This window comes from Physeter macrocephalus, chromosome 4 (genome assembly GCF_002837175.3).
Source record: "Physeter macrocephalus isolate SW-GA chromosome 4, ASM283717v5, whole genome shotgun sequence".
Lineage (NCBI taxonomy): Eukaryota > Metazoa > Chordata > Mammalia > Artiodactyla > Physeteridae > Physeter > Physeter macrocephalus.
The window spans coordinates 72,467,749-72,481,327 of record NC_041217.1 but is presented as its reverse complement, the minus strand read 5'-3'; the positions used below and the strand labels follow the sequence as shown (position 1 = coordinate 72,481,327).

Sequence of the window (13,579 nt, the reverse complement as noted above, 5' to 3'; positions counted from 1 at the left end):
ATACACCATGATCAAGTGGGATTTATCCCAGGGATGCAAGGATTCTTCAATATATACAAATTAATCAATGTGATACACCATATTAACAAATTGAAGAATAAAAACCATATGATCATGTCAATAGATGCAGAAAAAGCTTTTTACAAAATTCAACACCAATTTATGATAAAAACTATCCAGAAAGTGGCCATAGAGGGAACCTACCTCAACATAATAAAGGCCATATATGACAAACCCACAGCAAACATCATTCTCAATAGTGAAAAACTGAAAGCATTTCCTCTAAGATCAGGAACAAGACAAGGATGCCCATTCTCACCACTATTATTCAACATAGTTTGGGAAGTCCTAGCCATGGCAATCAGAGAAGAAAAAGAAATAAAAGGAATATAAATTGGAAAATAGAAGTAAAACTGTCACTCTTTGCAGAGGACATGATACTATACATAGATAATACTAAAGATGCCACCAGAAAACTACTAGAGTTAATCAATGAATTTGGTAAAGTTGCAGGATACAAAATTAATGCACAGAAATCTCTTGCATTCCTATACACTGACAATGAAAGATCAGAAAGAGAAATTAAGGAAACAGTCTCATTCACCATTGCAACAAAAAGAATAAAATACCTAGGAATAAGCCTACCTAAGGAGACAAAAGACCTGTACTCAGAAAACTATAAGACATTGATGAAAGAAATCAAAGATGACACAAACAGATGGAGAGCTATACCATGTTCTTGGATTGCAAAAATCAATATTGTGAAAACGATTATACTACCCAAAGCAGTCTACAGATTCAATGCAATCCCTGTCAAATTATCAATGGCATTTTCCACAGAACTAGAACAAAAAAAATCTTAAAATTTGCATGGAGACACAAAAGACCCAGAATAGCCAAAGCAGTCTTGAGGGAAAAAAACGGAGCTGGAGGAATTCGACTCTCTGACTTCAGACTATACTACAAAGCTACAGTAATCAAGACAATATGGTACTGGCACAAAAGCAGAAATATAGATCAATGGAACAATATAGAAAGCTCAGAGATAAAGCCACATACATATGGTCAACTAATCTATGACAAAGGAGGCAAGGATATACAACAGAGAAAAGACAGTCTCTTCAATAAGTGGTGCTGGGAAAACTGGACAGCTACAATGTAAAAGAATGAAATTAGAACACTCCCTAACACCATACACAAAAATAAACTCAAAATGGATTAAAGACCTAAATGTAAGACCAGACACTATAAAACTCTTAGAGGAAAACATAGGAAGAACACTCTTTGACATAAATCACAGCAAGATCTTTTTTGACCTGCCTCCTAGAGTAATGGAAATAAAAATAAACAAATGGGACCTAATGAAACTTTAAAGCTTTGCACAGCAAAGGAAACTAGAAACAGTACAAAAAGACAACCCTCAGAATGGGAGAAAATATTTGCAAATGAATCAACAGACAAAGGATTAATCTCCAAAATATATAAACAGCTCATGCAGCTCAATATTAATAAAACAAACAACCCAATCAAAAAATGAGCTGAAGACCTAAGTAGACATTTCTCCAAAGAAAACATACAGATGGTCAAGAGGCACATGAAAAGCTGCTCAACATCACTAATCATTAGAGAAATGCAAATCAAGACTACAATGGGGGCTTCCCTCGTGGCAGAGTGGTTAAGAATTGTCCATGTTCCACAACAAGAGAAGCCACCGCAATGAGAAGCCCGCACACCACAATGAAGAGTAGCCCCCGCTCGCCACAACTAGAGAAAGCCCGCATGCAGCAATGAAGACCCAATGCAGCCAAAAAAAAAAAAAAAACTACAATGAGGTATCACTTCACACCAGTTAAAACGGGCATCATCAGAAAATCTACAAACAACGAATGCTGGAGAGGGTGTGGAGAAAAGGGAACCCCCTTGCACTGTTGGTGAGAATGTAAATTGATACAGCCACTATGGAGAACAGCATGGAGTTTCCTTAAAAAACTAAAAATAGAATTACCATATGACCCAGCAATCCCACTACTGGGCCTACCCAGAGAAAACCATAATTCAAAAAGACACATGCACCCTAATGTTCATTGCAGCACTATTTACAATAGCCAGGTCATGGAAGCAACCTAAATGCCCATCGACAGACGAATGGGTAAAGAAGATGTGGTACATACATACAATGGAATATTACTCAGCCATAAAAAGGAACGAAATTGGGTCATTTGTAGAGATGTGGATGGACCTAGAGACTGTCATACAGAGTGAAGTTAAGTCAGAATGAGAAAAACAAATATCACATATTAACGCATATATGTGGAATCTAGAAAAGTGGTACAAATGAACTGGTTTGCCAGGCAGAAATAGAGACACAGATGTAGGAGACAAACATATGGACACCAAGGGGGGAAAGCAGGGGTGGTGGGTGTGGTGGGGGTGGGATGAACTGGGATACTGGGATTGACATGTATACACTAATATGCCTAAAACAGATAAGAACCTGTTGTATAAAAAAATAAAATTCAAAAAATATATATATATGTTCCAGAGGCCAGGGTTTTTTATCTTTTATGGTTTCTTTGTAATATATCTGTGGTGTCTAGAAAAATGCTGGCACAAAATAGATGTTCAATAACTATTTATTGAATGAATAAAATTACATATTTTTCGGCCTGGCCTCCCTACTCTGCTAGAAATTTCTGAAGAGCAGTGCCAGGCATACAGTTGTTGCTTGATATATGACTGGTAGGCTGATATGGGGAAACAAAGGCAGCTCAGCTGAGTCATGGCACAGAAGACAAAAGCAAGAACCAAGGGTCCTTGAAGTGGACCCTGTGTCTCCTCCCCTCTGCTGTCCAGGCTCCTCTCTCCCCACCTCCAGGAAAGCTACCCATCAGCCCAACAGCAGTGTGTACTTCAGAGGAAGGTACATTTCCTTTCCTTCCCATCGATTTTTATTCTCCCAGTGAGAAGACAAATCTGTTTCCCCTCCACCAGAAAGCCTCGAGCCATGGCTACTGACATTATAGTAATTAAATCCCTGCTGCTAGGAGGGTTCAGGAGCCGAACAGGCCTCATGCCAAGGGCTGGCCTGCAGGGAGGGAGGCTGGCCGGGAGGGTCTGTCTCAGCCATCTCCTGATAGTGAGAAAATCCACTTAGCCACAATGCCTTCACGGGTTTTCACTCCTGGGTAGGAAGAGACAACCTCTCCAGCTGGACTTCCCTGGTGGTGCAGTGGTTGAGAATCCGCCTGCCAATGCAGGGGACACGGGTTTGAGCCCTCGTCCGGGCGGATCCCACATGCTGCGGAGCAACTAAGCCACAGCTACTGAGCCTGCACTCTAGAGCCTGCAAGCCACAACTACTGAGCCCGTGTGCCACAACTACTGAAGCCCACATGCCTAGAGCCCGTGCTCCACAACAAGAGAAGCCCATGCACCGCAACGAAGAGTAGCCTCTGCTCTCCATAACTAGAGAAAGCCTGCGCCCAGCAACGAAAACCCAATGCAGCCAAAAAATAAACAAAGAAATTTATTAAAAAAAAAAAAAAAGAGTGAAAGAAAGCAGAACGTTTAAAAAAAAAAAAAAAAAACAACAACCTCTCCAGCCCACCCCCCCTCCAAAACGCACCCACCAATCAATCAAGCACTCCTTCACTCCGGGCATTACAGCTTTCTTCCCCTTCGCTCCTTAATTCCATCTGGTCCTCACGACCCTCCTCCCTTAAAATGGCCAGCGGAGAAATTATCATCATCCTCAACCTCACTTCTCCCATTTTCCAGATGACAAAACAGAGGCCCAGAAACCAAGTTTCCTCAATCCTAGTACAGGGCTTTTCTCTTCACCCACAATCTTTACTGGTGCTCAGCATGGGCCACAATCCATGTCACATGCTTTCCATACAGTGGCGCCTAACTTAATCCTCACAACTGCCCCAGAAATAGAGTTAGGATTAACCCCCAAGGAAATAGAATCAAAGCATTGAAGCAACTTATGTAAAGCCACACGTGACAGTCAGGATTCAAACACAGCTCTGTCACGTGGAAGCCTGTTCTCCTAACGCCAGGCAACTTATGTAAAGCCACACGTGACAGTCAGGATTCAAACACAGCTCTGTCACGTGGAAGCCTGTTCTTCTAACGCCAGGCTATGCTGCCATATATAAGAGGCGGGGGGCAGCTGGGAGATAGATACAAGGGAAGATGAAAGAAGTGAAGGCAAGGTGAACCCTCAGGGAAAAAACAGGCAGAAGGAATGGGAGACTCAACCAGGTTGGCGGGTCAAATCCAGGACACGTGTGTGGTTTTGTCTCCTATAAAACTCTCATCATACCTGTCATGACTTGGTCAACGCCTGCCTCCCCGACCAGCCTGTGAGCTCCGTGTCTTGTTAAGTATTGAACCCCCAGAGCCAACCTGGCACCTGTCGACCCTCATGAGTAGTTATCCACAAAAGACCAAGGGCTTGAGAAGCAAGGGGTGGTGGGGTCCTGGGATAGACGTGGAGGGGGACCAACAGAGGAGAGGGGGGCAGGAGGCACTGGAATGTGCATGAAACAGGATGGGCCCAGGAAGACGCCTGCTGGCCAGGCCAGCAACAGATGATCTGGCCAGGAAGGAGCACAAGGTCAGCGACTCTATCTAGTCCTCTGGGATTTGGTGACTAAGTCTGTGTTTGGAGTTTTCAGATTATACAATGAGAAAATTAACGATAAGAACAGCTGGCACTTCCCCAGCCCTTTACCAGGAGCCCAGCACTGGGTCTTGTCTCATTGGCTCCTCATGACACACATCCTCATCCCTATTCACAGATCTGGAGACTGAGGCTCACGGAAGTCAACTTTGTCATCTAGGTTGTACTGCAGAGCTGAAACAAGAACACCAAACCATGTCTGTTGACTGATCAGCTGACCCCTCCAGAGCCCGCGGGAGACCATCCTCAACCCCAGAGCCCAGTCTTCCCTGTCAACGTACCCAGGGCTCATGGAGGTTCAACAGACTTCTGCATCTAAGCTGACAGCCTCCCCCTCCCTCTCCTCCCTCTCCTCCCTCCAGAGCTCAAAGCATCCACTGAGGCTCTGGTAAGGCTAGTGGGACCGTGAGGGTGGCATAAAACTAAAAGGGGTGGGGTGGGCAAGGGTGGAGAGAACAAGAACAGCTTTTTTGGCTTGAAAGAGCCCCAAGCCAGGAGGTGACCTGCAAAATCATGTGTTCAAGCCCCAAGTCCACTACTTCCTGGCTGTGAGACCCTGGGCAAGTCACCTAACCTCTTTGATCCTTGGGTCAGTCATCTGTAAAACAAGGATTGTTGTGAGGATTAGACGAGAGGAGGTGTGTGAAAGCGCTAGTTGTAGGCCCTTGATAAATGTTCATTTTCTTCTCCTCCTCCACTTACCCCTTTTTACACTCCCAAGAGTTGCTTTGGAGTCATTTTTATGGAAGGGGAAAGAAGTATCCATTTTGTGAGAGAGGCACGTTCTGCCGAGCTGCTGAGGACAGAAGCATTAGAGATGGTCCCCTCCACCCAAGAGGAAACCCTCATGACTCAACCTCCATCCTGGACTTGCTCTTCACTCACATCAATTTCATTTCACTCTTGAGGGATCTTTCCATCACTGGCACACAGCGTGGACCAGTCTGGTGTCTTGTGCCAAACTGTCCTCCCACCCGGCTCAGCATCATTACTACCCCCAGGAGCAGCGGAGAGCATCTTGGCAGAGCTGAACGCTAGGTCCAGCCCAGAGCAAGAGGGGCAGGGGGTCATGGGCCCAGCTCTAAGGGGTTTCTACAAACCCATAGCCACCAAACTCTCAAAAGAAATAGCATGGCAAAGCCTGCCACGGACCAGCGTGGACCAAAGAGCCCTCGGGGGCCAGGTCTGTGCCTAACTGAATCCTCCACCTCTACCCTCAGCAAAAGGAATAATAATCCCACTTTCCAAAAAAGAGGCCACTGCTCAAGGCCATACAGCTCAATAGCACATGTCCAGGATTTGAATCCAGGTCTGTGTTGAAAGTCTGAGCTCTTTTAGGAAGAGGCAGAGAGAAACACATTTCATTGAGGAGAGACCCCTATAGCTGACTCACATCCTTAAGGGCACAGACCTTTGCACTCCTGGAACCTAGACTGGGGCCTGCCACATAGCAGGTGTTCAGTGGGACTAAAACCCAGAATTCCTGGATTCTAGCTGCATCCTTGCCACTCACAATGCTGAGTGGCCTTGGACAAGTCACATAACTTCTCTGGGCCTTGGGATCCTGTAAAGAGGAGGATGGTCTCTGCCTTGCCTTCCTCACTGAGGTGGGAGGCCTGTACATGGGCCAAGTCACCACCAGGCTGGCACACCTGGTGGGCCCATGGAGCTTGGCCATTCAGGGAGGTATGGTACCACACCAGGCCAGATATGCCAGCAGCTGCCCCTGCAGGAGGCCTTCCCTGGGTCAACCCACCAATGCCATCCAGCTCTGAGCCCCTCCAAAGGCAGTAGCCCGACCCACAGCAACACGCCCTGCCCAAGCCCTCATCCTAGAGGAAGGTGACGTCACCCATGTCTGTGGCTCCGGGCATTCCCACATGTGGGAGCTATTCGGGGACTGACTGAGCAAGCCAACATCCTACCCGATGGAAGCCAGAAGAGAGAGAAAATGGCTAAGCCCCAATTTGTTAAAATCAGAAATCTTCTTAAAAGGGAGAAAAGGCTGTGCAAAAATCCCTGCTGGTGGAACCTTGAGAGGATGCAGGCAGGTGCCAACTCAGGCAAAGGCGCTAAGAAGAACTGCTATTTGTTGGCAGCCTGGGATGTGCCAGCCACTGGGCTGGCCACTTACCCAACCATTATCACGTTTAGTTCTCACCAGGCTGGTGAATGCCACCCTCTCCATTTACAGATGGGGAAACTGAGGCTCAGAGACTTTGAGTCACTGGCCTTACGGTCACCCAGCAGCAAGGGGCTGGGCCAGAATTAGCCCCCAGTGCAGTCTCTTCCCCACTCCCCACGGTCAGCCAGCAGATCACCTGTCTCCTCCCCCTCCCTGTCTGTGGGATGGTCCTGGCCAAGACCCCCAGCTTTCTGGGCTTCTCCATTTATCAACTCAAGCTAAACATCAATGATTCTGAAGATGCTGGCTGGCAGGCCTGGTGCCCATGAGCTCTGAGGGGCAGGCACCAGCCCATTCAGCCCCTGTGGGAGCGTCCCGTAAGACAGCTTTTCTGTTCATTTGACACTGAGCACAATGCCTGTCCTTTAAGAAAAATGCCCAACAAGCTGACTCAAAAATAACAGATGCCAATTTGCATATTATTTCACACATCATTTGCATGCTGTTCATTTAGTGTCATCACGGCTCTGCTCAGAATACAACTCTGGTTACCTTACAACCAGGCCTTGGGGAAAAAAAATGGTCTCCACGCAGGGCGAGCCCTGATCCCCTGGTACATCCCTCCCCAACCCAGCTGCTCTTTATGCTCCTTGGCGCCTGGTTGGGAGAGTTAAACACCTGCCAGAGCAGAAAGGATAGGGAGAACCTTGATTCACAAGCCCTCACAACCTTTTGAATTCAAGACGGTACCCCATCGCAAGTCTTGAAGGAAAAATTATGTTCTCTTGAAGACATGTCAGGAAAGCCTTAGCATTCTTTGCTTGCCCAGTTCTGTCCCAGGAAGGCCTCCCGGCTGGCCCTCTCGCCGTCATCCGTGCTCTCAGCCTCATTCTGCCTGGTCATCGTGTGTCCCCCTGACCTTCCTCCGGGCCTCCCGGCCTCTGGTCTGGCTCCCTGGGCTTATTTTTGTCCTCTCTCCACCTGTCCGATTTGCAGGTCCACACCCAACGAGCTGTGCCCAGGCCACAGAATGCTGACGCTGAGGGTAGAATAACTGGGTCCCATGAGGTAAGAAGGCTCCAGAAGCCCAGGCCAGGCCACCACTGCAGCCCCACGTTCCAGGGAGCAGTCTGCTTCCCTCTTACCTTGTGCAGACACACTCACGGGGACCCAGGCAGAAACAGGACCGAAGGTAAAGCCATTTGATTTTAGGAGAAAGGGGCATGTTCCACACGTGTTTGCCTCTTCCAGAGTCCCTTTCTACAGCCACCTGTGTGGAGGGTGACACATGCACCCGCGCCCTCCACGGCTCTCTGGGGGACTCAGGGCTAACAGCATCACCTTCTAAGCACTGCTCTCACAAAAGCAACGGCTGATGGGCTCAGTGTGTGCCCAGCTCTGACCTGGGTGCTATGCTGTAGGCAGGGGCTGTGATTTCCTCTGAACATCTGAGAAACAGGCTCCAGGTTCAGGAAACTCCCTGAGGATCGCCCCTTAGGATGCTGCCGAGTCGGGATGCGAACCCAGAGCCCACGGCTGCAACCGCCATGCCAGGCCACCTCTGCCAATCAGTATTGCCTCTGAGAAAAGAAGAGCAGCGGGTCTTCAGGGTCTGAGGGTGCAGAACTCTAGGAAGAACTCTGAGCCCCTGGCAATTACAGTTATCAACTAAATATTAAATCCCAGGCTTCCCTTTCCTCCCCACCTGTCCCTGTGGATACCACATGGCGGGAACTCCAAGCTGCCCCTGCTCCATTCCTTACCTACTCTGCATCCCATACCCTGGCTGCCAATGTTCTCACTCTCAGAAAGGCCCCCTGCCCACGACCCTGCCATCTTGGTCTGTCTAACCCTTCAGGGGCCACCCCACCTCCTACAGGGAGCCTCCCAACATCCCGAATGACTGCCTGCTTCCTCAGAGCTCCCAACACCACTGCAGCCCAGCCTGGATGGACGGTGCCTGGGTGCAGGCCCGACGCCCCTTGAGAACAGGCGTTGGAGGACCGTGGCTTGCTGTCTTGGTGATAGAACAGCAACAAATATATGTTTGATGGAATCAGAAAGCTTTGAAGCAGGAAGGGAGTTCAGCATCAGAGTCCAGCCCTCATTTTTAAGCTAGAGAAACAGAGACCCAGAGAAGTGAAGGGACTTGACAAAGGCCATACAACAAGTCAGAAGCAAGAGGTGGGGGCACCTCTTGAGGGCTCCTTCAAAGCAGAGACAGGCCTTTCTTTAACATTAACTGCCACTGACAGAGCTAAACAAAGCCTCACGCCAGGGAAGTAGGAAACTGGGACTCAAGTATGCGGAAGAAAGTTCTAGAAGCAGGGAAGGAGCAGCCCTTGAAGGTTCCCTCACTCAAATTCCCAGCAGAGGTTTGTGGTGGGGTTTGGAACAGAGAGACGAGCAAGGCACTGGGGACCTGAGCTCACGTTCTAGAACCATCCCTCCTCACACGGGCACCAGGAGTATCCACTCAACCCCTCTGCAGCTCAGTTTTCTCATCTGTGAGATATACTCTGACTGTAATGACTCTCGGCCCGAGGTGGGGACCCTGAGGAGAAACAAACATGGAAATACCTTGGATGTGAGATGCTGAGCCCGCGCGGGTCACCCCGATAAGTAGCCCTGCAGCCAGTGCTGGAAAGGGGAGAGGAGGGCGACAGGAAGCTCACAGGAGGACCAAGAGGCCAGGGAGCCGTGCGCAGAAGTGTCCTGGCCTGCTGGCTCTCGAGGGTGGAGGGGGAACACTTCGGGGCTGCGTCAGGAGCCCTCCCGGTCCAGGCCTTCGCAGGGAGAGGTCTAATTCCACACCTTCCACCCTCTCAGCTTTGCCAGCATCACTCTGGGGCGGTATTACCAGGCCTCCAGGTGAGGAGGCACCCCGATGACGGACAGTGGGCCTGTCCACATCTCGCCCTGGACCCAGGCTGCACCCAGGGCCCCACCCCCTTGCCCTGGCCACCCCCAGGACACTGTCTCCTCTGGGTACCTGCACTGGCATCTCCCACCCTCCATCAAGCCTCTTCCTGCCTATCTCTCGGTAAAGTTCATCCCGTCCCAACATTTTGCATCAAGGCTCTCAGACCCATAAACCTTGATTTGTCTCTTAAGAATGATAAGCAATTTCTCCAGCAGCAGCAGGCAAGGAAAAAGGGCTAAACTTGGGAGTCCAATGGGCCTGGGTTCTTATTCCAGCCCTGCCACCCACTAACAGTGTCAGCTTGGCCTTATGACTTCATCTACAAAGGGTGCCAAGACCACCCCCTACCTCCAGGACTCTCGAGGATAAAGCCAGCCCAGTGAGGCACAAATGGTCCCCTCCTCCCCCCTCCTATCGCCCAGCAGCATTCGTGGCCCATGCAGTGCCAGGCCCAGAGATGAAGCAGGGTGGTCCCTGCCGCCAGCTCCCCCTCCCCACCTTGCTCTCGGAGCCCAGCTGAGCTCCTGGGGGTGGAATGACAGGGTCGGGGGAGGGGGCACCCAAAAACCCATCAGCCTCCTCCAGACTTTCCTTACCAGAAAAAAAGGTACTAGAATTTTCCTCCCCAAAGCTCCCGGGAACAGTGCAGTCTTAGAATCATTATTTAAAGAGGACTAGGAGGCTTTCTTCTTTCTCTCTCTGCCTTTGGGGTTTTGAAAGAAAGAGAAGAAAAACAGCTACGAATGAATGAACGTGCTGGTCTGCCTGCCACTGAGCTGAGGAAGGCGGTGTTTCATCAATACACAGCCGCCCTCCACAACCCCTTCCTCTCTCTCTCCCTCTCTCTCCCTCTCTCTCTAGTACACACTCATTTTCTCCCCCAAATGTGCTTTACAAATAACTGCAACAAAACCAAACCTTTCAGTTCTGATTTTACATCTCTCTCCCGGCCTCAGCTTCACCACAGAGGGGGCTCCAATTGCTTTTCATTTTGTTTTTCTTTACCTTATATTTTTTAGAGCAGATCTTTGGACCCTGGCCTCACAAATCCCCCTTCCTGCAAGCTCAGTAAGGGAAATACAAGGCCATCCACCAGCTCACTAATTAGCCTGTGTAGCCGATAAATGCCCTAGCAATGATGCCAGGGCCGGAGCAGCAGGGAGCACTGCCCATGGGGAAGGGAAGTCCGGATGTGTTATGAAGTCTTTCCCCCCGGGACAGTTATAAATAGTGTCATGACATGCAAAGGAGAAGCATATATAAAAGTTAGCTGTCCCTTCTGTGGGTTACAAACATTTGGCTCATTTGCAGACTGTCCACAAAGGTTATAAATAGAGTCGCCACCACCCTGGGTGGGAGAAGGGGCTCGTTTTCACGCTCCCAGAGTCTCTCTTGCCCTCCTTGGGCCAAGACGCTGGGTGTGATGATAAAAATGTATGCCTGGGGCCTTGGTGGCTGGCTCCCAGGCTCCTACCTCTAGCCAATCACTTATAAAGAGTCTCCTGCCTTCTGCAACCCTGTCCTGCAGATCATCCCACAGGGAGGCTCCATGCAGAGGAGTCTGACCTATTCCTACTTTCCCAGCATGCTTGAAACCACAGATACGAGTGCCCTGAGGCATCTGCTCCCAATCATCAGGACATCCCCCCACAGTCACCCCCCTACCCCAAAGCGGCTCCTGGGTCTGGCAGGAGGTGTAGACAATTCACCCAGCAGAGCCTCGGCTGCTGCTCTGCCCTTGTGCAGAGAAGACCTCCATGACAGGGAGGGCAGGGGAACAGAAGAGCTGGGGACCAGTGAGCCCACTCGGTCATTCAGGCTGGAAGCTGGAGGTGGACCACTGTGAGGTCAGCAAAGAGATACAAGTTGGCCCCAAGGGACCCCACTCTCTTGAAAGAGCGAACGGCCGGGAGACCGAGCTCCCCAGGGCATACACAGAAGGCTGCCCTTTTCAGGGTGGCCTCCCACGAGGTGGCCTGAAGAAAGGAAGCCACGCATGGAGTAGACAGGGAAGCCCCAGCATATCCTCTCCTCCACCCGTGGCCCGGGCGACCCCAGCAACAAGGCCCCCAGGGGGAGCAGGAAGAGCAGAGGGGCAGGAAGTTGGTGGGGAGGGCAGGAGTGGGGCACAAGAGGGTCAGAGGATGGGCTCTCCCTGGGCAGCGAAACTCAGACAGATTGTGAGGCCGGGGGTGGGAAAGTGGTTTGAGGTTGTGCAAAATTGGTGGAGACAGAGAACCACCCTGCTGCTGCCCCAGCATTTCCCAGCCTCCCCTGGGCTGACCCCACAGCCCGATGCCCGAGGTCCCTGAGAAATAAGGCCCACCGATGACTTGCCAGCTGGATGGAGGCACCAGCTCAGACACCAGCAGGATGGCAAGGTGGGGTGGGGGCATCCACAGAGTCCCCAACTCTCTCTGGACTCAAGTGGAAAGAGCACAGCAGGCAGTGTAAGACCACAAAGTGGGTGTGCCTCAAACCAGCTCTGGAAGAAAATAAAGCATGCCAAGAAAGACTCCCCAAACCCTCATTCCTTAATCCTGACCAGCACTAATGTAGTAGAGACAATGCCAATAAGATTCCTCAACAGGACCTCTAGACCTGGCCTATCATGATGGCTAAGGCCTCAAGGGTAAATCCACCCATAAGGAAACACCTGGGCGCTCATTCAGTTCGGGGATAACCCAGTACCATCAGGAGCCCCAGCCTTGGCGTGATCACAAACAGCTCTCCTCTTACCTCAGCCCATCTTCCTTCCCCATCATCACCTGAGGCTTGTGAGAGCAGAGCCAAGGACCGTTCTGTCCTGATTTCTTACCTCCTCAGGCTGGCTCCCTTTTGCAATAACTGACTATGCTCAGAGGTCATGCCATTTTCCTTCTCAAGACAGCCAGGCCTGCATGGTGAATTCCTCCCCCAGTAACAGATATCAGCCAAAGACAGGCAAACAGGAAGGCCACAGCCCCGTGGAAAAGAGCAGATAACTTCCGAAAGCAGCAGCTCAAGCACAAGGTTAGCAGTCTTCATCATTTGGGGAAAAGAAAGTGGGTTCCTCTCCCCAGGGCCTTTGAGTGGGAACTGCCACCATCAGTGCAGAGTAACCCAGTCTGGGTGGGGTGCCTGAGGCCACCCTGTCCACCCTCCTGCTTCCAGACCAGTTAGCAAAGCCAACCAGACACAGAGAGTTCTCCAGCAAAAAAGGCTGTTACCCATCCCTCCCCAGGGTCCACTGAACATCTCTGAGTTCCCCCAGCTGTTGATTCTTCATTCTGACCTAAACCCTCTTGTCACAACAGAGTCCATTTTCTCTGCAAGGCTGGGGAACAAATGTTCACCTCCCCTACAACAGACCCATGCTATAGGTGGTTTCCAGTCAGAAGACCCAGCCCCATCTCAGAACTTCTCCCCTCTGAGATACAACTTCTCACTCCACTGACAAGTCTTAGTTCCCAAGCTATCAAGGCCCCAACTAATTCTGGAGCCAGAGTTAGATAACAGAGGAAAAAGACATCTCTTTTCCTCTCATCTTCATCATTAATAACAATAACAGTAGATCCTGTATGGAGTGCCTTACACTAATTCACTCTCCCCACTTGACAGCTGGGGAGACAGGCTCAGAGAAGCTACGCGGCTTGTCCAAGATCACACACTGGAGGTAGCAGAGCTAGGATTCAAACTTTGGTCTGCTTCTTTAAAACAATCCTATTTGCCCCCAGGAGGAGAGGGAATAGCTACCTTATCCCCTCCTGGGTCCACAGGGCCTGCCATAGACACCCAGAAAATACTTGCTCCAATAATGACTCAGTGCCCGGATGGATAGAGGATGGAAGGGCTGGTGAGCCCT

At 50.2% G+C, this 13,579-nt stretch overlaps 1 protein-coding gene across 8 annotated transcripts in view; it reads right to left on the bottom strand.

The window, feature by feature from the left end:
* KCNN3 (potassium calcium-activated channel subfamily N member 3) overlaps positions 1–10,353 on the bottom strand; it is a 177,046-nt gene extending 166,693 nt beyond the window's left edge. For 3 of the 8 annotated variants that reach the window (XR_003679487.2, XM_028488782.2, XM_028488781.2), the window contains exon 1: positions 8,216–8,359. Coding sequence is in view for 3 of the 8 variants with exons in the window: in XM_028488782.2 (XP_028344583.1) it covers positions 8,216–8,260 (45 nt within the window). In the remaining 5 variants the exon portion in view is untranslated. Of the gene's footprint in view, positions 1–7,541; positions 7,675–7,957; positions 8,061–8,215; positions 8,360–10,331 lie in introns of those variants that run through there. The other 5 variants (XR_003679488.2, XM_055084296.1, XM_028488785.2 and 2 more) reach the window with 5 other exon arrangements.
* Positions 10,354–13,579: the final 3,226 nt, after the last annotated feature.